The sequence below is a fragment of the Cydia strobilella genome, chromosome Z (assembly GCF_947568885.1).
Source record: "Cydia strobilella chromosome Z, ilCydStro3.1, whole genome shotgun sequence".
NCBI classification, from domain to species: Eukaryota; Metazoa; Arthropoda; class Insecta; order Lepidoptera; family Tortricidae; genus Cydia; species Cydia strobilella.
The window spans coordinates 27,132,059-27,158,351 of record NC_086068.1 but is presented as its reverse complement, the minus strand read 5'-3'; the positions used below and the strand labels follow the sequence as shown (position 1 = coordinate 27,158,351).

Below are 26,293 nucleotides of genomic sequence, written 5' to 3'. Positions count from 1 at the left end.
AGGCATTTCTTAAATTCAGTTATATTATCTATTGCAATAATATGTTTTGGCAACTTATTGTATTTATATTCGGTGTGCAAGGTAAACGAACTCGCACTTGACCGATTTTTTTACGTGTGTCTATGTTCCTACGCGCCGTTGACACAATTGACCCGATTTTCAATTAGAGTTGTCAATTAACAATATGGATTCAATTTTTTAAATACATTACAATATGCCAATGCGTGCGATGGAACGTAGTAGGTATAATAGGCGTTCGTAGAACTGATCGAATCAGAAACACGGAGTTGTAGATGTAGGTGTTAAGACTGCTAAGCTTAAGTGGGACTGGACTGGTTAACTATTTATATGTACGAGTAAGGCGTCTCATGCACCCGGAAAGGTGGGCCAAAATGGGTACTCAGTGGGACCCACGGAACACTATGGTGTCCCACGTGGTGTACGTGTGTATGGTGGACACAGTACCCCACTACTGGGCAAAGGCAAAGGGGTTTAAAAACAGGCTAATAAAAAAACCATTATAAGGCAACGGCTGAAAGGAATAAGTAGGTAGATAGGTAGGGCAGGTAGTTGTATACCTTGATTAGGATGAGCTGGTCGTCCTGTGGCAGCGTATGGAAGCCGGGCAGCCGCTTGGCGAACTCGACGACCTGCTGCACGGCGGGCGTCATGCGCAGCGCCACGTGCTGCCAGAGCGCGGCGCGCGCGTCCGTCGCGCGGTCCGTCGTCGACGACGCCGCCTCCTCGCCGCCACTACCTGCCACAACATCATTCTATTATCAACATCAACACTCTCCAAACTGTTTAACCAGAGGGCTGATCTGCGCGTAAAAATGAAAACTAGGATTTATGCCTGTTGTGTTGAACCTGGCCTCTAACCGCCAATATCGAAGTTGGCAAATTGCGGGCATCTTTATCTGTAAAGTACTCTAGCTACGCCTTCATTGGAGTTAAAGAGAAAGATTCCCGCAATTTGCGAATTTCCGTTTTCGCGGTAGGCCCCCCGAACCGCGGGCCGTACTTTGGACACCCATGCCTCATGGCTAAGGATGACATTCCATCTGTCCAATATCTCGGTCCGATGTGTATTTGCATCTCACATTTTGCTTAGTGAGAGAGTGAGACTCAATGCACATTGGGCAAGTAGAATACCACCCTTAATCACGATGTATCCTGTGATATAACTAGGTGAAATACCAAGTTCCCAATATAATACCTAGTTTCAAAATTCAGTAATTGTTTCTTTAGTTTTGATCGTTAAATAAACATCATATTCAGTGTATTATTGGTGCTTGTGCCGCGGCCGCTGCAGGAGCAGGACACCATCGCTAGCGCGGACTTCTGCATGGCCGAAGGGTGAAGGAAGGGTGATATATAGGTAATATGGTGTGTGGTGTTCCGGCGCGGCGCGGCGGTTCCGGGCCAACTTGCCCAATCCTTCACAAAGTCACACGTCACACGACACGACGCAACTGAGCCAAGTCACGCTGTTATGTCGTCGCCCAAATAAATCTAATGTTTAATTTCTTTAGTTTTTATTTGTAGTTTTGGTTTATTTCCTTGTATTCTTATTTTGTAGTTTCACAGTGCCTTGGTTATTACTGTAATGCTGTGTCACTTATTTGAGTAATAAATAAAATAAATAAATATCAGACATTAAATATCTTGGTAGGGCATTGTTGCACAATAACTGGGTACATTTTTTTCGTAGACATTTAATTTACCGTTTATTGTTGGTTGTTGGTGGTAGGTTATTATGCAAGTTATATTACTCATACTAGTTTCAGTTATTTAAAAGTGCAAAATGTATTAAGAACAACAATACCTAAATGCAAAGCATTTTAAGCATAAGTAGCATTTAGTTAGCGCCCTTAACCCTTTGTATGCCGTGTCCGCCGTATCCGTCCTTCCCTTTCATCCTCCTCCTTCGTCCTTTGTATCGGTCCAGTCCGTTTGGAATATCAAATCAAGGTTATTCTTTCAATACCTACAGATTGTTAGACAAGATATACGAAAGGTTAAGGTGGGTATTTACTCGTAATTGTTTCGTTTCCTTCTACTATGGGGAACGGGAAGAAAAAGTTATGATCTACTCGTAAGTCGCAATGCCCTAGTTTATATTGGGAAGATTCAACATAAATATTACCTATAAATACAAATACGCCTACTGGTGTTGCATACCAATTGAGTTTGTAAAAATGTATTCTGTAGTAGGTAGGTAGCAGTAGCAGTAGCAGTAGCAGTAGCAGTAGCAGTAGTAGTAGCAGTAGTAGTAGCAGTAGCAGTAGCACCCTAGTAGATAGGCAGTGTAGGCACTTGCCTTCGTTGTCGTCGGAGTCGTGGAGGTGTAGCAAGATGGGCCGTGGCGTGAGCGAGCGGCGCAGTTCCTCGGTGTAGGAGTTGTTGGTGCGGTGAGCGGCCGTCACCATCTTGGCTAGCTCCTTAGCCACGCCGTGCCGCAGGCAGTCCCCGTCCATCTCCTCTAGGCCCGCGATGGGAACGACCCCCAACGCGGGCAGATTTCTGCTCAGGTCGGGCATGCTATCGGTGCTTACTACTTCCCTGGGCCTTTTCGGTACTCTGCCGTACCTCACAGCTGGGGAGTGAGCTCTCATTAGATACATAAAATAATTACATATTGGAGTTGGTCTCAACTAATTTTATATTGTAGGTATCACGCGTAAATACTATTAAAATTACAAAATAATTAAAGAGCTAATAATATTATTATATTTTTCTGAGGGTTTGATTGAGTTGGGAGCGTTAATAGTCACTTCGATTGTAGATATTAAATAAGATGTGTCACATAGCCGTTTGACGTAGGTTCATTAACGATTCGAGTACGATTCGTATGCGATGCGACTGATAAACTGCGTAATGCACTTGTATTGAGGCTCTTCTTTTCAATTGGTAAATAGGTGGGACTTGGGAGGATAGGCCGAAGCCCAGTAATTCAAATCAGAAGGGAAGGGAGAGAAAATACGGTGCATGTGAAAGTGAACACGGGATGCATTTTATTGACAACATTCCGTAAATAAAATACCTATTGCAAAATACGAGCCATCATGTGGTGTGGTGTGGTGTGGATATTATATAAAGCTGTAAGAAATGGCGTTATTACCGTTGGGTAAAGTAGCGCAGGTAAAGCTGTAAGAAATGGCGTTATTACCGTTGGGTAAAGTAGCGCAGGTAAAGGTGGACGGCTTGCAATTATATGTCTAATTTGATTGGATTAGGGGGTTACATTACAAGTTATATCAAAGAGAATAGAGTACCTATAGAGTGTTATTGCCATAGTAAAACTACTGCCATCTTTCGACACAGATTAAGACTTAAAATTTTAATAAATGATTAAAATATGAAAAAAAAAAAACATATACAGGGTGATTCAGGAGACGTGAGCAGGATTAAGCCTACACATTCAGTAACTTATAGTATAAGCTACTGTTTTGTATCAGTATTAGTGAGATTAACGTTAACATAGACTTATATTGACCGGGATATAGACCGTGATTACCTTTTGTATTATTTCAAAACTCTAACGTTAACATTTTAGTCGAGTACTATAAGTTATTCTGTGGTCGAGTTGAACAAAAAAGTTATTAATTTATTTACAACATGCATGGTCGCCCTACAATTAGAAAGTTTGTACTAAACTACCGATATTCTGTGTCAAATTGAGTGTCATCACTGTCATCCTGTCATCAGTCTGGTTACTTTTGAAAACTCTTATCTCACTCAATTAATTGGGTGTTGTACCCTGCTTACAGAGAACCATGCTTATAGAGAATTAAAATTTGTCCTCGCCAAAAAGTTGAAAAATAAGAAAAAGTGTGTTATGTTCAACTAAATACGACGGTGATCGATCAGTGAACAGTAACTAAGTGTGCAGGATTAGTCCTGCTCTCGTCTCATGTATCACCCTGTGTATATGTGTATATATACTAGCGACCCGCCCCGGCTTCGCACGGGTGCAATCCTCATCTTCCTTCCTTCCTTCCTCTTGAATCACTCTATCTTTTAAAACATCCGCATCAAAATCCGTTGCGTAGTTTTAAAGATCTAAGCATACATAGGGACAGACATCCATCCAGACAGCAGGAAGCGACTTTGTTTTATACTATGTAGTGATATGCATAAATTATTTTTATTTTTATTTATTACTAGCTGTTGCCCGCGACTTCGTACGCATGGATATGTATGTTGGTGGTTATATATTTTAAATGAGCATAGAACATGATGCAGCAAAAGATATCAGTAGGGACGGTAAATCATTTGTTAATACAGCGCATGAAATTTGTTTTTCACAGAGTACGAAGTTTCAAGCCCCTAACTGAAAAAATTGTTCTCGATATAATCCCTCTCAACACTTAGATTTACAAGTACACTATTTAAAAAAAAATGTTCGCTCCCGATGCAAACTTTATTAATACAAACTTTTCAAACACGGTGCAATCAGTTTTCGTCTATTTAAATATAATGCCTTTTACCAAGTTTCATGTTCCTAGCTAAAACGAAAACTTGTACTACATATAAACTTACATCCCCTTTTTAACACCCTTAGGGGTAGAATTATTAACAACATTGAAATAACTTTTTTTGTAATATTATACAATGCCTTTCTAAGAAGTTTCAATAAGCATTTGTAAGATTCAAACTTTCAACCCCTTTTTAACCCTTTATTCATCCCCTATATTTAAAAACGCTTAAATTACTTCTCTTGTATTCTAATAATAGATTGAAGTCCTGTACTCAAAAAAAGGTTTGATCTCCATACAAACTTTCAACCTCTTTTTTGCCACCTTGGGGGGATGAATTTTCAAAAATGCTGAAATAAGTTAGCTAGCTTAAAATAAAATGGACCCCTACAAATTTTCTACCACTTTTTAACTACTTTACGGGATGACTTTTTAAAAACGCTGAAATCACTTTTCTTGTATTCTAATAATATACCTTTATACAAAGATTCCGGTCCCGCACTCAATAAAATGTTTGATCTCCATACAAACTTTCAACCCCCTTTTCACCACCTTACGAGATGAATTTTACAAAACGCTGAAATTAGTTTTCTTGTATTTGAATAATATATCTTTTAACGACGTTTCAAATTGCTAGCTTAAAATAAAACTTGAACCCCATACAAACTGGACCCTAATTTCATCCCCTTAGGGGATGAATTTTAAAAAATCCCTTCTTAGTGGATAGTAACGTTATAAAAACTACCTATTGTGAAAAATTCAGCTCTCTAGGTCCAACGGTTTGGGCTGCGCGTTGATTTAAGTGAGTCAGTCAGTCAGTCAGTCAGTCAGGACTTTTACGTTTATATATATAGATTTATATAGAACGCCATGTTCTTCTACTGATATGTGTTAAAATTGTTAAATATCAAACGGTGTCGCCATCTACAGGAGTATAAGCCAAAGGTATGGCGCCATCTATTCGAGCATAATTTTTTCTTGATTTTCCGATACGAGGTACGTTTTGTTCTTAGACTTTACTTATCTAATACGAAGTGACATACCTATATCTTTGGTTATATTTAAAATCAATAATATCCAAGTACCGTAAAACGGGGTGAATATAGGTAGACACGATTTTGAACTTCTAGCTGGATTTTCAGAAGGAATTCAAGTATCTTAATAAATAAAGTTTTTTGTACTTTTTTGTATGAGTCTTAGTTGGTTCTTCAATTTTGCATACGTATTTTTAAATCAAACCCGCTTATTTTAGAAAAAATGGAGAAAAACTACCCGATTTCGTCATATCCGTAAAACGGTGTCGATAGACACGTCATATGGGGTGATTAGAAAAAACACTCAGGGCTGTCACTAACTTCAAATAGGTTTGTATTAGGATAAAAGAAAAACAATAAACTGACAAATCACTTTTTTTATTAATCAAACATAATTATACTATGATAGAACATACGAAGAGCTCGTAAGGTTAGTAAAAGAACACCTTGAGCCTCAAAGGTCGGAGATAGCGGAAAGGCATGTGTTTCGACAAAGAACACAACGGCAAAGTGAAAGTGTTCGAGACTACCTTCAAGCTTTAAAACATTTATCAAAACGTGCAATTTTAGCGGCTGGCTTGAGGTTTGCCTTCGTGATCAGTGCGTGTCGGGGCTGTTCAATGAAGATATGAGGTCCAGGATATTCGCCGAACAGAATATTGACTACAAACGCGCCGTGGATTTGGCGCTGGCGCTGGAGGCGGCGGAGCGGCACGCGGCGACCGCGTGCGCGCCCGGCGCCGAGGGCACAGCGCTCCCGGCTACGCAACCTGCACAAGGGGACGACGGCTTGCATCGGTTGAGCTCGTGTCAGGGCGCCGGCGCTGCCGCCGCGTGCGCTAAAACCAAGCAACGCGTCTGCGGCCGCTGCGGCAAGGCGGGGCACATCGATGGCAGGTGTCGATTCAAGCATTATTCGTGTGACAGTTGTGGACAAAAGGGTCACTTAAAGGTAATGTGCAAAGTTAAAAGTGCAGGCGGTAGTGGTCAGTTACATTTTAACGACTCCGAAGACAAGTGATAGCGACGCCAGCGACGATTGTTCTTTTTATAATTTAGTAGCTAGCAATGAGGGTGACGACCCGTTTTACGTGTCTTTAAAAGTGGCAAACGTCACATGTAACTTCGAAGTAGACACGGGAAGTAGAATTTCGGCCGTTTCTGTATTTTTTTATCAAAAACATTTTTCGAATATACCATATTATACTTCGTTCATATATTGGTCACCCCATTCAACCAATAGGCTATTTGATTGTCGATGTCGTTTGTGGCGATAATGTGGAAACACTTAAAAACGGGGGACTGCCATTGATGGGTCGAACATGGATCAGAAAGTTAAAATTGTTATTTGATCATCATCATTCGCTTGCCCTTGTCCCATTCACTTGGGGTCGGCGCAGCATGTCTTTTTCCTCCATACATCTCTGTCACCCGTCATCTCATCATTCACTTGCGTTAGTTTCATATCATCTTTCACACAGTCCATCCACCTTTTCCTCGGTTTTCCTCTCCTCGTACTTCCCTCCACATTCATTCTTAATACCTTTCTTGTCACATGACTTTCATCCCTCCGCATCACATGCCCGTACCATGCTAGGCGATTTGCCCTTACTTTTTCTGTTATGGGTGCAACTTTCAGGCTTCCTCTTATATACTCATTCCTTATCCTATCCATTCTCGTCACGCCACACATCCACCTTAACATTCTCATCTCCGCTACATGCAATCTCTTTTCATCCGTCACCTTTAGGGCCCAACACCCTGATCCATACATGACGACAGGTCTTATGATCGTTTTATAAATTTTACCCTTCAACCGAAGGGGCATACGGGCGTCACAAATGGTTCCCGTAACCTGTCGCCATTTCATCCATCCTGTGCTAATCCGGTTTTTCACGTCACGGTCAATATCGCCATCGCACTGTACGAGCGAACCGAGGTACTTGAAGTCGGAGCAGACCGGCAATGTAACGCTATTGAGTTCTATGGCAGCAAAACTGGAGAGACCGCCAAAATCGCAGAACATGTGTTCTGTTTTAGATCTGCTGATCTTTAGGCCAACATTCTCCAATTTTTGCCGCCATTTCTCAAGTCTGCTCTGCACCTCTAGTTCGTTTTCACCTACAAGCACAATGTCATCAGCAAACAGCATACACCAAGGTGCCTCCTCCTGTATGTCCGACGACAGAGCGTCCATAACTAGCAGGAAGACGTAAGGGCTTAAAGTCGATCCCTGGTGCAAGCCTACTGTGGCACTGAACCTGTCGGTGATGCCAGCGGCTGACCGGACGCGTGTACAACATCGGTTGTACATTGACCCGATTAGCTCCACATACTTCCCAGGCACGCATTTCTCTTTCAGAGCCCACCACAAAACCTCTCGGGGTACTCGATCGTATGCTTTTTCGAGGTCAACAAACACCATATGCAGGTTCTTTTTGGCATGTCTGTATTTTTCGCACATTTGGCGAAGTGCAAAAATGGCGTCTGTTGTACCTCTCCCCGGCATAAACCCGAACTGGTTTTGTGTTATATCACTCTCATCTCTCAGGCGTCTCTCTATCACTTTTTCCCATATTTTCATGCTATGTGACATCAGCTTTATTTCTCTATAGTTGTTGCATTCCTGTACATCCCCTTTGTTTTTAAAAATGGGCACCAGCAAACTGTCACACCATTCGTCGGGGATTGTTTCTTCATGCAACAACTTATTGAAGAATAAAGTCAGCCACATACATCCATCCTCACGCAATAACTTCCATACCTCTCCTGGTATATCGTCTGGTCCTACAGATTTTCCATTTTTCATACTTCTCACAGCCGTTCTTACTTCATCCATACATATTTCTTTCACTGCACCCATATTTATCAGCCTGTGCTCTAGCACCCTGCCCCATTCATTTTCTTCATTCATCAACCTTCGAGTAGACTTTCCAACGTTCTTTTATCGCTTCATCTTTCGTAATCACCTTACCTGCATCATCTTTCACACATTTTATATGAGCCATATCCCGAGAACTTCTTTCTCTCGCTTTCGCTAGGGGGTACAGCTGCTTTTCGCCTTTAGGGCTATTTAAAGACTCGTACATATTGTCCTGTGCTGCGGTTCTGGCTTTAGCAACTGCACGCTTTGCTTTCTTCTTACATTCTATATACTCTGTCCTCTTTATTTCCTTCTCAACTTCCTGCCCAGTTTCAACAAAATTGTTATTTGATCTCAATCATAATATTGCTGACGACGACTCAATGGCGAGATCCTTGAAAGATGAATTCCCGCAGGTTTTTGCAGATGGGTTGGGGACATTTAAGTAAGATAAAACGCCTGTGTTCGTGAAAGCGCGGGCGCTGCCGATTGCGTTGCGCGAGCCCGTGGAGCGCGAGCTCGATCGGTTGCAGCGGGAGGGGGTAATCTATAAAGTTGAGCGATCTGACTATGGCACGCCGATCGTGCCAGTGGTCAAAACGAAACTATGTGGTGATTATAAAATCACTATAAATCCAATATTAAAAGATTACCACTATCCGCTGAGTCGGATCGAGGACCTGTTCGCGGCGCTGGGGTGCGGCGAGCAGTTCACAAAATTAGATTTGTCTAATGCATTTCAACAATGTGTATTGGACGAAAATTCGCAGCCGATGACGGCGATAACCACTCACATCGGTACGTTTATTTACAAGCGTGTACCGTTTGGCATCAAATGCATTCCTGAAAATTTTCAGAAAATAATGGAAGAAACGTTGAGTGGTTTGTCATCAACGGCTGTTTTTGCAGTTTTTGTGTCACTGGCAAAGACAGGCCCACTCATCTGGCATATTTAAGGGCGGTGCTACAAAGGCTCAAAGATAACGGTTTACGTATCAATTTTAGTAAATGCGCGTTTTTCCAAAATAGCGTTACTTATCTGGGCTATAAAATTGACAAATTTGGTCTGCATACAGACGAGAAAAAAATTGAGGCCATTGTAGCAGCTCCCACTCCAACTAATGTAACTCAGTTAAGAAGTTTTAATGGACTCATAAATTTCTATGCTAAGTTTTGTGTAAATATGAGTGATATATTGAAACCACTATATACTTTATTAAAGAAAAATGTAAAGTGGGAATGGGGTAACGACTGCGAAAGGGCATTTATAAAAATTAAAAAAGTTTTAAGCAGCGCTCCTGTACTGGCACACTACGACCCGTCGCGTCCACAAATCTTATCAGTTGACAGTAGCTCTTACGGCCTTGGGGCGGCCCTGACCCAATGTGGGCCGGACGGCTGCGAGCGGCCGGTGTGCTGCGCGTCGCGCACGCTCAACACCGCCGAGCTCAACTACTCTCAGCTGGATAAAGAGGCGGTCGCTATTGTATTTGGAGTGAGTAGACACCACCACTATTTGTACGGTAAGCGTTTTATATTGCGTAGCGACCATCACCCTTTAAGTTAGGTATATATTTGGTAAGCATAAGGGAATACCGGGGACGGCCGCTAGCCGTTTACAACGATATGCCGTCAAATTAGCTGCCTATGATTTTGAGATACAATTTGTAAGGTCCACTCAAAATTGTTTCGCTGACGCTCTGTCTCGCCTTCCTCTAGGATCGACTGAGGTTCGATCCAGAACGAAGTGTCGTGAAGAGTTTAGTTACCTGCATTTCATAGAGGACAACTTTCCACTCAGTTTCTAAGATATGAAAACTTAAACGTCGAAAGATCCTTTGCTGTGTAAAATATATGGGTACGTGATGTTTGGCTGGCCATCTAACGGTCTAAATGAAATTGAAAAACAATACTTTAGCCGGAAAGACAGCTTGCACGTCGACCAGGGGTGTCTCGTGTGGGGATACAGGATTGTGGTCCCTAAATCTTTACGTGAAAAGATTTTAAGAGAAATACACGACGGACACCCGGGCATCGTGAAAATGAAGCAAATCGCCCGTAACTACGTGTGGTGGGAGAACCTGGATGCCGACATCGAGCGCGTGGCGCACGAATGCTTGGCGTGTCGCTCGCAGAGGCCCGTGGCGCCGGTGGCGCCGCTGCACTCGTGGTCGTGGCCAACCCAGGTATGGTCTCGTCTTCATATAGATTTTTTAGGGCCATTTTGTAGTGACTATTATTTAGTACTTATAGACGCGCACTCGAAGTGGATTGAAGTTGACAAAGTAAAAACCACTTCAGCGCCCGTGGTAATAGGCCATCTGAGGAAAATGTTTGCTCGATTCGGTTTGCCAAAAAGAATAGTCAGCGACAATGGGCCTCCTTTTTCGTCTTCGGAATTTGCCACATATTTGCTGCGTAACGGCATAAAGCATACGTTGATAGCTCCGTATCATGCGGCTAGTAACGGAGCCGCTGAAAATGCAGTACGCTCAATTAAACGCGTACTAAAAAGGCACAATTTGAAAGCGAAGACCCACATGTCGCACTTAGTAGGTTTCTCTTCACCTATAGAAACTTGGAGCAAACTACAACCGGGCGAGAGCCCGCGGTCCTGATGATGGGCCGGCGGCTACGTGGGCGGCTCGATCTGCTGCGCCCGGACACCGAGGAGGCCGTGCGCGCCGCGCAGCTGACGCACGAGCAGCGCCGCCAGGGCGCACTGCGGGTCGCTGACCCCGGAGATAAGGTATTACTTAGAGATTATTCCAATGCAGGCAGTAAATGGCAGGAAGGGGTCGTGACAAAAAGATCAAGTCCTGTGTCATATGAATTAAAAACGAGCGATGGGCGTATGCATAAGCGTCATGTTGAACAAATTTTAACAAGCAGTAATACAAATTGTCTAAGGAAATCGCGCCATTCGCTCAGTCAGGTACTTAATGAGTCATCGGGAAGTCCTAAGACAACGTCCCACAGGCCCGTGGATGATATAGAGGAGTTTTATGACAGTTTAGCGGCACACTCAGCTGAGTCAGCATCACCGGGTGCACCCCCGGGATCGCCCGCACAGGTACCGTCAGTGTCCGCACCCGATCGTAGTCCTCGTTTAAAGCGCAAAGCGGCTTTAAAATGCCTAGAAAAGTTGCGTAATGCTTAGTTGCAGTCATTGCCCTATTTATTTATACTTACACATGTCATAATAATGTTTCTAATGTCTTCCCTATTACCACGTCATATAGTGTTAAATATGTACAGTTTAGAGAATTAATCTTCATCTCATATGTATAGTAAAAACCTTAGGACTTAAATGACATGCAAAAGATGAAATGCAATCTTCGTTGTAAATACCTACTAAGATAAAAACATCAACACGAAAATGCATGTGATACAAATTATGTTGTCTTGACCTTTTAATAAGAGACTTAAGGTTCAATTTTAGTTTGTCGTGTTATCGTAGGAATAACTGATATTCCTTTACGTGCAATATAATTTTGATGTTGAACCTTAATGTACTAGGAATAAGGCAGATACTTGCATGCATGTCAATGTACCTGCCTTACGCCAATGATTTTTTGTCTATCCCTGCATGTTGTTTACATCTAATTACATTTTTTTTTTATCCACACGTTTCAAGTATTACTTATAAGGCATTTGGCACAAGTATATCTTTCCTAAATTCTAACATTAAAGCTTAAAACCAATCAATGTACCTATAGCTATTCGTAGGTAACTTGAGTGACACTAAAATATGTTTAGTCAGTATAGTATACCTACCTACTTACTTTGTTGTACTTAGTTACTAAAATTAAATCGTTAATTGTAGTAAAACATTTAAGGAGGGAAAAGTGTTATGTATATGGGTTTACTATCTGTGCATTAAACGTCAGTCTATACCGGATCGTCTTGTTTCATTGACGCCCCTACCTTTCTAACAGTTAGAATCCCTCGCTACGCTCAGGATCCTATTATAGAGTCCTTCGCTTCGTTTAGGATTCAATTGTATGCCCTCGCCGTAAATATGTCATTTTGCTCCCTTGTGACACAATCTACTTATTTATCATGGGTCTGATTTTGTTAATTCTGTTCAACAAAAATATATCTTATCTCAATATAATAATTGAGACTCAAAATGTTCGCATATCATGCCGAATATTCGGCGCTTCAGCCGAGAGGGGCCGAATATTCGGTATTCGGCCAAAACCACTATTCGGGGCATCTGAATTCCTGTGAGCGTAGTGAGGGATTTAATTAAGTGTTATTAAAGTGCCCAAGGCCCAAGGTGGAAATAATTTTGCTACCATGTGACACATACTGCTTTCACATCACCTATGAGGTAATTATTAATATTATTATGTTTCAAAATGTTATTTAAACTAAAAACAATAGTACACTTACACACAGAAGTAAAAAAATAGTGTCCTAGAATAGAAAAGTGTCATTTTGATCCCTCCCATCAGCAGGGAAGAAAAGTGTTACTTTGATCCCTCCAAGCAGGGAAGAAAAAGCCCTTTCCCGAAATGGTGATGTGAATATAATATAAGGGTGGCAAGCGAACCATACGACCCAAGATATATTGGCGGTCGAACGAAGTGAGAGCGCCAATAGTTCGAGGGTGAGATGGTTATAGTCTGCATCTTCTGAAATGATTTTTACGTCCAAGACGGTAATCTGTTAAGCAAAAGCCGTAGTTCCTTTTTTTGCGAGCGGTTGGACATTGTATGCCATTGTGTCTGACAATGGCACACGCCGTAGCACGCGCTCAGACTCAATGGCACACCAATGGCCGACCGCTCACAGAAAAGGAACAATGGCTTTTGTTTAACAGGTTACCGTCTTAGGACTCTTAGGCGTAAAAATCATTTGAGATAAACATTCTACTTTTCATTTCGACTATGAGGAGTCAAACACAAGAAAATTAAATTGTTTGACGGTTAAGAGAATTAGATACTGGGATTGGCGCCATTTACAAATTGGGATGTGTCTGAAACGGCCTTAATGTATGTATGTATACGCGCCTTAAAAAAAGTGATAATAATGAATGTCATGTACCTAATGATAATATTTTAAACATTCATCGTCATTTATAAATATGTTTATTTCATGACATTAAAATATTAAATACAAGTAGTATTTTTTTTTATAATGCAGTAAAATTGATATTTAATTTCGATAATACTTGGTCTGAAAATACGGATGCTAATATAAGAGCTTTTAATTGAATAATATGGCATATATGGCTGTTAGCCGTTGCTCGAAATACAAACAAAAAAAAACACCCTAGGTGGGAAACGGAATTTTCCACACTAACGATACTTGTAGTTAAAAAAAAGCCGGCCACGTGCGAGTCGGACTCGCCCACCGAGGGTTCCGTACTTTTTACTATTTGTTGTTATAGCGGCAACAAAAATACATCATCTCTGAAAATTTTAACTGTCTAGCTATCATGGTTCATGAGATATAGCCTGGTGACAGACAGACGGACAGACGGACAGCGGAGTCTTAGTAATAGGGTCCCGTTTTTACCCTTTAGGTACGAAACCCTAAAAACTACACCTATTTTAAATTATGGGTTAGTTACCTCTTACACACCTCTGTTAAATTTTATCTCTTTCTAACTAACAGAAATGTCAATATGACGGATAAGGACAAACGATTATTAACGGTTTGTTGGATTTGACAAATGTTTTTTATAAATTACTACTATAAAAATTACTTTTTATAAAGCCAAGGATAGGTAGGTAGGATAGGTAATAGTACATTTCGATGCTAGTGCGGAAAGCATGTCATTACTCCACGAGTACCGAGACCTACGGCTCGTGGCAAGATATCTCGGGACGAGTGAAGAATGACATATCCGCACGTGTATCGAACGACGTTTTTTTAATACAGTTGCGAAAAAATAAGAAAAGCAACAAGTATTAAGGAATGGAATTCGAAACTTTTTATATTATTAATTCCGTGACATCATTGACATTATGAAGAGGTGTTTTTCTAGCTTTTATTCGACTAGAATAGATTTTGTTATTATTATTGAACCCACTTCAATGAAAGTTTTTTTTTTCAAATGCATGTTCTATAAGACAGAAACAATTGTAAATATTAAAACATTGTACTATTATTACCTAAATATCGTTATTTACGATTATTTGTATCGTATATTTATAAAAACAATATCGAATGTTGCCTTTGGAAACTTAAAAAATTCTTGCAGTAAGAAAATACGCCTCTTCTTTGACAGGCGTTCCGTTCCATTTAGACAACTTATTAAGAACGGTTTTTCAACATTAAAAAATAAACGTGTTATAATACTTATAATGATGAAGAGGTAAGTAATAAAATATAAAATATGCATATTTTTCGTATTCTTACATTAACAGTAGGTTTTTATGTTGATTACGACGTTTAAAGAAAACTAATATAAACACCCATCAATAAGTAGTCATGAATTGGAACAAGTATAAATTAAAAAAAATTGGAAAAGTAAAAAGCACTAGTTCGCGAAAACCAACTTTCCGCACGCTAAACAGCCACGAAAAGTAGCACTTTTTGAGCAACTGTATTAAAAAAGTAATTTTTATAAATTCACTATTGAGACCTATCCTTGGCCCAGCCAAGAATTTTAATGTTGTCGTTGCTGTGTTACGATGTTTAGGTTAAATTATTTTTATTAGTTATAATAGTTATAATGAAGCGTGCTGTGAGCGCGTGATACACAGACAGAGTGCATTCCAAATAATGCTTGTGTAGCGAGCGTATTGATGTATAGGTAATATTATAGACGGGACAGGTAAGGTAAGGTAAGGTACTTACAGTCTCGGCTCATGCCGACGGCTATGCACTTCTTGAAGCGGCAGTACTGGCAGCGGTTGCGGTTAAGCCGGATCACCAGGCACTTGCCCTCCCGCAGGCACCGGTATTCTATTTGCTTTTGAATACTCCGTCTGAAGAAACCCTGCCCAAAAGTAAATATTTCATTTATTCATGTATTGTAATTGTGACAGACCTACTTTCATAATACTGATACAACTTCAAATCAATACATATGGAGAGAGCTCGAACGGTTCAGTGTAAATTTAGCTCAATATAAATTTATACATTTACCAGACAATTGTATCTACGATAGAACATACATACTTTACCACAAGCTTTTTAATGCCTCAATGTTTTAAGGACTTATCGAATGGTTGATTACTAAACTACTTAAGTAAAGTAGTGGCTTACAAACAAAATACACCATATATTAATATAATATAATATAGATACACAAGCTGTTGGCCGCCACTTTGCTTGTACGCGTGGATTTTTTATGTTGGTTGTTGTATACCTAGATACCTACATGAACATTGTGCAGAAAAAAATATAACCATTTAGGATATGAATTTTCAACAACGCTGAACTTGCTTTTCTTGTCTTCAAATATTGTGACTTTCTACGAAAAAACCGGCCAAGTGCGAGTCGGACTCGCGTTCCAAGGGTTCCGTACATTACACAGTTAAAACAATGTATTTTTTATGTAAAACGTAGTGAAATGTCTTCAAAAAACCCGTAGGGGTCGGATCAAAAACTAAGTAATTAAGTCTGACTCACGCTTGACTGCATATTTCTAATAGGTTTTCCAGTGATCTATAGGTAAAGATCTGTTTTCTATATTTTTTTCAAAATTTTTGACCGAGTAGTTTCGGAGATAAAGGGGGGGGGGGGGTCATTTTTTTGCCTATTTTCTTGAATAACTTCTACTGTTTATCCTAAAATTATAACAAAAATATATTTGAGATTCTCATAATGAGCTGTTTCATTTGATATGTAACTCGATATAGTTTGAAAAACTTTATTTTTTAATTTTCTCATTTACCCCCCAAAAGTGGCCCCCGTGTTTAAAATTCATTTGTTTACGTTACATGTCCGTCTTTGGGTCACAAACTTACATATGTATACCAAATTTCAACTTAATTGGTCCAGTAGTTTCGGAGAAAATAGGCTGTGACAGACGGAGACAGACAGACGCACGAGTGATCCTATATTATGTCTTTCGAAGAAGTGTCAAAGTGTGTACCCGATGAAGAGTGGTTCGGAAAAAAAGTGGCAGCACATTATGTGGATTTTTCATTATAAATATTTTGTGATAATTTTTAAGAAGTGCATTTTTTATAGTTATTAGTAGATACCATTCTATAAAATTAAATACAATCGTAAACAACTTTGGGAACAAATAAAATTATTTAATTAAATATTTTAATGTGTTTTTTTAAGTAGGCTTATATAAATTAAATATGAACTGTAATAGATGTCATAATTAAAGAAATTTGTCACTTTTTCTATATATAAATACAATCGTATTTAAAATAAAAGGGCGAATTCAAGTTTTCGCCTTTTATGATACATCTAACACTTTTTTAACATTGTGTTTCTCATTGACATAGACATAGACATCATTTATTGGTAATTGTAATATTACAGGTCACAACTTACATTTTAGGTACTTAATTATTTTAAATTACATATTATTTATATACAACTTATTTGTTTATTGAGATCACAATTTCGAAGAAAAGCTTGCAATTATTACATATTTATTATTCAAATATTATAATTAATTGATTATTCGTACATATTATTCGATTTTGTTCCTTTGTTTTCAATAAATTCTTTATAACATAGTTTTTTCTTTAAGTTTAATGAGCTTTTGTTAAATATTTAACTTTTTTAGGGTTCCGTACCAAAAAGGTACAAAAGGAACCCTTATGGTGCGACTCTGTCCGTCTGTCTGTCTGTCACATTGCTAAATATGTTATGAACAGCGCTAACCTTAACACATTGGAAGTGTTATTTTTTTAATTAATTATGAAAAATTCCCAATATAAAGAGGGGCAGAGTCAGTCCTTTTTTTAAATTTTTTGTTTATTTGTTTTTCATAGTGAAAAATAAAAACCGGCCAAGTGCGATTCGGACTCGCGCACGAGGGGTTCCGTACCATTACGCAAAAAACGGCAAAAAAAATCACGTTTGTTGTCCATACAACTCCTCCCATGAGCCCCCTTAAATATTTATTTTATTCTGTTTTTAGTATTTTTTGTTATAGCGGCAACAGAAATACATCATCTGTAAAAATTTCAACTGTCTAGCTATCACGGTTCATGAGATACAGCATGGTGACAAACGGACAGACAGTCAGACAGACAGCGAAGTCTTAGTAGTAGGGTCCCGTTTTTACCCTTTGGGTACGGAACCCTAAAAATTTACTTATGAAGTAAAATGTGATTTTTTTTTTTTACAGAAATTTGTCTTCCATAGAAAAACCTTTTTTTAAACCGGTTTTTAGTCACTCGCGCGACATGTTTCGGAGACCCTAGGTCTCCTACCCAAAGGGGTACGGAACCCTACAAACAAGTGAGTCTAAACCGTAAAATTATTTAATGTTAGTATGTCTCACAACAGTTTAAATTCGACCTCTGTGAGAGGTTAGATTGGAGAGACTTCCTGACTACCCAAGATAAAATCCATTTAATTGGTTATTCCAAACTTATTCGTAACATGATATTCCTAAAAGCATAAAACAAGTGAAAATGGAAATGCAAGTGGCATTGTGGAAAACTTAAGTGAAGATTGTCAAATTGCGTTGTTCAAAAGTTTTCTAAGTTACACTGAAATAAAAACGAGAAAAATCAATCAGTCTCATATTTTTAAACAGGTTTTTTTTTATTTATTTTATAGTTTATATAAACAGATTACTAAAAAAAATAACTGCTTCTTAATTAGCAAAAGATAAAAAAATATACCAGATAATCCACTGCTACTTTTTTACTGAACCACTCCTTACAAACATTCAACCCCTTTTAAGTTAAAAAATTTAACCCTCTTAGCGCCTCTTGCACCATCCTACTAACCCGGGGTTAACCGGTTAAACCTGGAGTTACCATGGTTACCATTACAATTTGACACTTGGTAAACAGTTTAAACTCTTAACCCAAGGTTATTGGGATGGTGCAAGTGGCGCAGGGAATGAATTCTCAAAAACGCTGAATTTTTTTTGTATTACCTACACTAACATGCTCTTGCAAAGTTTCAAGTCCCCAATAAAAAAAAAATACCGATTCCGATACAATCTCTCAACCCCTTTAACCCACTACCTTAGAAGATTAATTTTCTAAAACGCTGAAATAACTTTTCTTATCACTGATTTAAACTTTCACGATTTTTACTCATTATTATTCTCAACGACGGGACTTAATCGCATAAAAAAAGGTTTTAAATTTACCTGCCACGTTTCGAGGACGGCGTTGTCTCGGAAAGGACTGGCTAAAGTTGACATCAACATCTTCTAGGCGCGCGAGTTTTTCGAACTACCCACACTTGGTCTTGTTTATTAACTTGAACGTTGTGCGCACTAGGGATGTCACCGGATCGACACACAACACTCAAGATATTCGATTTTTCAACTTGAGATTTGTTTGCGCTTACATTGTGTTACATGTGGATGAGATCTTTAAACCTTTGTCTCGATTGAAATCGTATTTTTTTACATTTTAATAAAACCTATTTTTATGAAGTCATAAATTTCTAGCTTAAAATAAGACTCTGTACCACATACGAACTCTCATCTATTTTTTAACCCCCTTAAGGGACGAATTTTCTAAAACGCTTATACTGATTTTCTTTGTATTTTAATAAAATACTTTTTTACGATGTTTCAAATTCCTAGCTTAAAATAAGACTTATACCTTTCTAACCCCCTTAAGAATTGAACTTTTCAAAACCGGTTCATATTGCTTGTACACATTATAAATGTGACCATGTGCAAAATTCAACTTTGTAGCTTTTGCAGTTTCGGCTTTACGTTGGTGAGTCAGTCAGTCAGTCAGGACATACGCATTTATACAAAAAGAATTAATAGTTTTCAAGTAAATTGGCAGTGGACAAAAACAGGCAGACAGATGAACGGGTGAGCAGACGGTCATAGGTAATTAAGAAAACAAAACTACAATATTATAAAATTAAAACTAACCTAGTAAACCTAAACTGTATATAAAAACTTATTAATAACAAACTAGTCCCGTCAAAAATTTCCTTTTAAGTCCCGAACTGTTCCCTACCTGGCCCAAATGTGCCAAATATGCCAGCTGCGTTGCCACGCTGAATGGCTAAGGATATTTGTTGATCCGTTCAGCAGGCCGCCGGCGTTATGACATTTTACACTTCCAACCTGGAGCATAGGTCCCGCTCTTGCGACTCCACTCTGGCCGGCCAGTCAAGGCAAGCACAGAGGCGAGGGCCAGATGACAGGGCCCTCCGGAATAGGGGTCCGCGGTGTCGCTCACCGTCATCTCGCCACAAGCTGCCCCCGCGGGTTTATTATTATTATTATTTTATTAAACGAGAAGAAAACTGATTTCAGCGTTTTTGAAAATTCATCCCCTAAAGTGGTTAAAAAGGGGTTGAAAGTTTGTAGGGGTCCTAATTTTATTCTAAGCTAGGTACTTGAAACTTCGTAGAAAGATATATAAGAAAAGAGAAGACAACTAATTTCAGCATTTTTGAAAATTCATCCCCCAAGATGGTAAAAAATGGGTTGAAAGTTTTTATGGAGATCAAACCTTTTTTGAGTGCGGCACTTAAATCATTGTATAAATGCATATTATTAGAATATAAGAAAAGTAATATAAGCGTTTTTAAATATTCATCTCTTAAAAGGGTTAAAAAGGGGTTGAAAGTTTATATGTGGTACATGTTTTCTTTTACGGCAGTTCCCTGAGCCAGAATGCGAAAAATCTCCTCATATGATCATGTTTTCTAAGAGGTGTTGATATTCGTAGACGTGGAAATAGTTATTTGTTATACAAGGGTGCAAAGTTGTATTTTACCCGCGAGTGTTTTAACACACGAGAAGTAAAATACATTTGCACCCGTGTGTAACACAAAACTTTTCCCCTCAATATAGCGAGGAAAATGCAACATCCACAGGCGTCGTTAGATCATCTTCATCACTGGAATCACTCATTTTTTTACGATAATACGATATTATAACAGAAAACTGGAAGTTGTGTATTTTTACGTGTCGGAGTCGGTGAGAAAATTTTTGTTGACAATGTTGACATTTCTGACGATGCGTTTTGAAATTGCATCGACTCAACTTGTGCGTTCAGAAGTACATTCAACATCATTTAAAAAAACAAATGTTTCTTATGGAATTTAAGGTTTATGACTTAAAATCATGAAATAAAGCTATATTTGGTATTTTTTATTAAATTCTCAAACCATTTATTTAATGATAATTAATATCGAACGAACCATTATTATGAGCGTTTTACGTTTTGTTATCTGTCTAAAGCTACTTAAACACGCTCCATCCAAGGTCAAATTTCTTTCCCCACTAGTGGATAAAATGCGTTTTTCCCCGCTTGTTTTAAAGTATAAAAGACGGCTTTCCGAGCTAGTGAGGGGAAAAAATAATTGTAGTTCTTGACTATATTATCTTTAATAACATATCTTTCGATACACGAATTATGAAATTTATGACACTTGGCTCGATACAATTAATTCCCAAAGTAACCTCTAACTCGGACTTTTAACACATTCACTGCCCCCAACGCACATGTGCGTTCACCGTCATACAAGTTTGTTCTTGTTCCTAGGCCACGCCCCCTGGCAGTGAATGCGTTAATCAAACTTTACTTGGTTATTTATTATGTGATACTATAAACAGAAAAAGAAGAAAAACCGGCCAAGTGCGAGTCGGAGTCGCGTTCCAAGGTTTCTGTACATTACACAATTTAAACAATGTATTTTATAGAGAAAAGAAAAAAGAGAGAAAATTAAAAAATAAAGTTTATTAAACTATATCGTGTTACATATTAAATGAAAGATCTCATTGTGAGAATCTCAAATATATATTTTTTATAATTTTAAGATAATTAGTTTAGAAGTTATTCAAGAAAATAGGCCATCCCCCCCCCCCCCCCTTTATCTCCGAAACTAGTGGGTCAAAAAATTTAAAAAAAATACACAATATATATCTTTACCTATAGATCACCGGAAATTAGAAATGTGCAGTCAAGCGTGAGCGGACTTAATTACTTACTTTTTGATCTGACTCCTATACGGGTTTTTTTAAGACATTTCACATTAAAAATACATTGTTTAAATTGTGTAATGTACGGAACCCTTGGAACGCGTCCGACTCGCACTTGGCTGGTTTTTTTTTAAACTCTAGGAGTATTCTAGCGTAGCAAAACCGTCTCGTGTGATGCGGAAGGTTCCTGGATTTTCCCCAGGCTACCATCCCCCCACACAGTCCTACCGCTCTAATGGCTAGAGCCCAAGTCAGGTTCAACAAAAAAAAAAATATATATATATATATATATAGTAGCTCTAATGGCTAGAGCCCAAGTCAGGTTCAACAAAAAAATATATATATATATAGTATATATATAGTGTATATATATAGTAGTCTGACTTGGATCTTTTTCATATTCACTCTTTACAATCCTGCACCAAACTAACTGTCTCTGTTTAGCCCAATGGTTGACTGGTAGAGAATGCCTCAAGGCGTTAAGTCCGCTATTCCGCCATTTGTACTCTTTTTGTGTAAATTTGTGCAATAAAGTTTAAACAAATAAATATATATATATATATGGCAGAAAATGGCGAATTCCATGATGCTGTGCCGCATTTATATGTGAAATAGAAATTTAAAAAAAGCCACTTCCCGGCCTAGGCCTGCAACTTTGTATGAAATTTCATTACAGACCTCTCGTCTAGCCGCGCCTGAAACGTGATATTTCCCAGCCTAATATAAAGAACGTAATATCAATATTACATAGCATGTTTGAGAAAAAATAATTTGTTTACGTTACATGTCCATCTTTGGGTCAGAAATTTACATATGTGTACCAAATTTCAACTTAATTGGTCCAGTAGTTTCGGAGAAAATAGGCTGTGACAGACGGACAGACAGACAGACAGACAGACGCACGAGTGATCCTATAAGGGTTCAGTTTTTTTCCTTTTTAGGTACGGAACCCTAAAAAACAATCTTAACTTAAATAGTAATTTCATAGCTTTCGAATTTCGATATTGTAAGGTAACGTTTTTAAAATAAATGAAAATCGACATAATTCGATCAAAATTTACACTTGGCGCGCATGATCTTTCCCGTTCTTTCTTGCGAAATGTGACAGTGACAGCGGCTTGAAACTTGGTAAAAGGGCATTATATTAAAATAGACGAAAACTGATTTCACCGTTTTTGAAGTATTCATAAAGTTTGGATCGGGAGCGAACATTTTTTTAGGGTTCCTTACCCAAAGGGTAAAAACGGGACCCTATTACTAATACTCCGCTGTCCGTCTGTCCGTCTGTCTGTCACCAGGCTGTATCTCATGAACCGTGATAGCTAGACAGTTGAAAGTTTCACAGATGATGTATTTCTGTTGCCGCTATAACAACAAATAGTAAAAAGTACGGAACCCTCGGTAGGCGAGTCCCACTCGCACTTTGGCGATTTTTTAAAAATAAGTAGTGTTTTTTTTTATACTTGAAAATCTTCTAAGAGGGTTGAGTGGGTATCGAGAACAGTTATTTTAGTTAGGGGCTTGAAACTTCGTAGTTTGTGAAAGACAAATTTCATGCATTGTATAATCTATATATATATTACGCGAGGCCGATTTTTGTTCATCCCATCAGATCTACAGTTATGGTCCGATTTTAATAAATTATATGTAATTTGATTCGTCTCATGCTAAAGATTTGCAATAAGCTCTTAGTTTTTTGATTTTTTCCCGAAAAAGTACTAAAAAGTTAATTTGAAAAAATGTACCACGTGACCTTTGTTCTGACTTGAGATTGAATTGAACTCAAACCTATATCCAATGTATGTAAGGTATCCAATCCATTTAAATATTTGTTTTGAGACTGTAACATGCATACACCACACTAAAAATTATATTTTCTCAAACATGCTATGTAATATTGATATTACGTTCTTTATATTAGGCTGGGAAGTATCACGACTCCGGCGCGGCTAGACGAGGGGCCTGTAATGAAATTTCATACAAAGTTGCAGGCCTAGGCCGGGAAGTGGCTTTTTTTTAATTTCCATTTCACATATATTTGTGACACAGCATCATGGCATTCAGCCAAAAAAAACTATAACCAATATTTGCTTATGGTTCCGAATGACATTCTGCTAATACCCCTTAAAAAAAACAATAAACGATAATTAATATATTTTGCAGTTTTATTTGTATCGAATTTACAAAAAATATATAAATAAAACATTATTAACAAATTCCAATAATATTGAATTGCAAATTTACCTTCAAATACAGATTTAAAATATAGTTGGTCAAACCAGTTTGTCAGTAAATAAGAACAAAAAACTATACTCATCCTTTTCTTTTGGGTGCTAGTACCAGTGTAAGACAAAGATAGTATGATTATCTCTGTCTATGTTTGAAATGAGACAGTCCTTTGACAAACTATATTTCATTTAAATATTAGCGGTAAAAATGTCTACTCAAACACGCGTTGGTGTTTTTTTAATCGTTTTGGAGGTAAAGTTGAACATTTTTCATTGTGTATCTGTAATTCTATTTTATTGGATTTATTGTGCGTTGTTTATTGTGTTATTTAATATGAGTTCCGACGAAAATATTAAATGAATACCTGTTAATTATACTCCATGTTTAAGGCAACGATGTTTTACATACATCATATCAACATAAAAAACGATGTAATTTTAGTTATGTGGCTAAAGCTACAGTCAGAAGGATGCAAGGCGAAAAATCAAAGATACATAAATATACCTATGAACATTTGTGTAATAAATTGATTAACTACATGTTTAAAATATACGACACGTGTGATAAAGATAGGTACAGGTGGTAGTTATATTTTGTGCCTAGTTTACTTGTAGTTTCTTTAGAATTAAAACTTTGATTTCGTGGAGATTTCTTTATTTATTTCATTGCATGTTTGAGAAAAGCACTATACATACATCGGCGTGAAAAGGGGTTGTCGGCCTCATAACTATCCGGCCTCACTACGTTCGGCCGTATATATGCATTCGGCCGGCAACCCCTTACTTCCCGGCCTCTGTAGTAATGTACTATTAAACACCATAAAATTTTATTATTGTGTTTAATAACATATATGTCAGACATGTGTCATCCACATCGTACTCATCAAGATGACACATGTTAATTTTATTGTTGCTTTGGCACATAGAGGTAGGATCCTATAGAAGTGGCTTACCGCGTGTGCCCGTGAGGGACAGAATTTGTAGCCCACCAGCCCACCATAAACCATACAAAACGGTGGGGAAAAGCATCTATATTTACTTCAAAAAGCACGTACGGCGAGGTTTGTTCTTATGAGGATGTTAAATGATGTCGGATCTTTAAGGTAAACGGTCAGCCAATGGGGTTGGCAACTGTCAAAGGTTTGCAGAGATGGCGCCATCATAGCTTGCCCCTTTTTCTATGAGATTTGGCTTAAAGGGCTGGCATCCAGGGCATTAAAAAAAACAAAACTTTGTCTCAATTGTAGGGATTGACAGGGCAAGCTATGCTGGCGCCCTCTGCTAATTATGTCGACCGGCCAACCCCATTTTCCGCATCGGTCCGCGCCCTTGGTGCGGTGCGGCGTATGTGCGATCGTATGTAAAAGCCGTAACAGATCTTGGTGCGCCACACCCATAAGTGAGAGCGAGAAAGAGAATATCTCGAAAAGCCGTATTGGTGCGGTCAAAATCTCTTACTCGCTCTAACTTATAGCTGCGTCCTTAACGTATGTACAGTGACAACCTTGCACACTATCGATACGTGCGCCGCACCGCACCAAGGCCGCGGTGAGGTGTGGTAGTCTCTAACGGCTTTTACGATAGTCTGTTAAATACGGCTATAATATTCCTTTCTCGCTCTAACTTAAAGCTGCGTCCTTAACGTACGTACGGTTATAAAATGGCGTATAAGAAATAATTATGTGTAAGATTTCATATTCTGTGGGTATAGTCAGCATCAAATAGATAGTGACAGCCAGTGATTCATCTGAAGACGTCACATTTCCTGATTTCATTAAGCGATCAGTCTTAGGCTACCTGTCCACAGGAGCGGAGCGAGGTGGCGGAGCGATGAGCGAGACAAAAATCCACTGACTGAATGGCATAAAATCTCCGCTCTGAAATTTTAATGAAATTCTATTGCTGGATTTTATCCCCGCTTACCGCTCCGCTTCAGTGGACAGGCAACCTAACTTTTAGAACCATACTCTAGCGGCGTTTTGACGCCGCAACAGGTCTCTAGTTATTAATTAATGATTAACCGTTCCTACTGATATCTTTTGCTGCATAATGTTCTATGCTCATCTAAAAGACTTATATAACCACCAACATACAAATCTACGCGTACGAAGTCGTAGCGGAAGCCGCTCGACCCCAATTTCAAAGGAATACCGCAAATCGATGTACAGGTTAGCCGTTTGGCACACGCATACTAGAGATCAAAACAAAATTTTTGACCCGCAGTTCCTAAAAAAATTTCGCTGGGGGAGTGGTAAAATATTTTTTTTTGTATGGAAAAAAAATATCCCAAAACCTATCGAGTATGGTATCATACGAAAGGCACATGTCGGGCATTTTTTTTTAAATTAAAACAAAAAGAATTTCCGAAACATACGAAGTTTGGGCTCCTCCAGAGTCCAGACACGATATGGCTGTTTTTTTTTGTACAATATACCACAAATAATACGTGATGTCCTCATGTCTAACCCCAAGAAAGCAATTTTTAAAATAATATCATTAACAATTTTTTTTCTATTTTACAAAGTGACACAGTTCTACTTCAATACCTATTTCACGAGACTTATGTAACTATACTGCAGATACGGTACATATCAATCATAAAATGATACGTAACATCCATA

At 38.5% G+C, this 26,293-nt stretch overlaps 1 protein-coding gene across 2 annotated transcripts in view; it reads right to left on the bottom strand.

Moving 5' to 3' along the window:
• The window catches only part of LOC134754318 (ecdysone-induced protein 78C), a 159,304-nt gene that overhangs the window by 20,846 nt on the left and 112,165 nt on the right, over window positions 1-26,293 (bottom strand). Inside the window, exons 1-4 of one of the 2 annotated variants that reach the window (XM_063690575.1) lie at window positions 18,634-18,719; window positions 15,189-15,330; window positions 2,317-2,596; window positions 579-753 (exon numbers count right to left, since the gene is read on the bottom strand). In XM_063690575.1, coding sequence (XP_063546645.1) covers window positions 579-753; window positions 2,317-2,596; window positions 15,189-15,330; window positions 18,634-18,693 — 657 coding nt within the window. In that variant the 5' untranslated portion in view covers window positions 18,694-18,719. Of the gene's footprint in view, window positions 1-578; window positions 754-2,316; window positions 2,597-15,188; window positions 15,331-18,633; window positions 18,720-26,293 lie in introns of those variants that run through there. The other variant, XM_063690574.1, reaches the window with a different exon arrangement.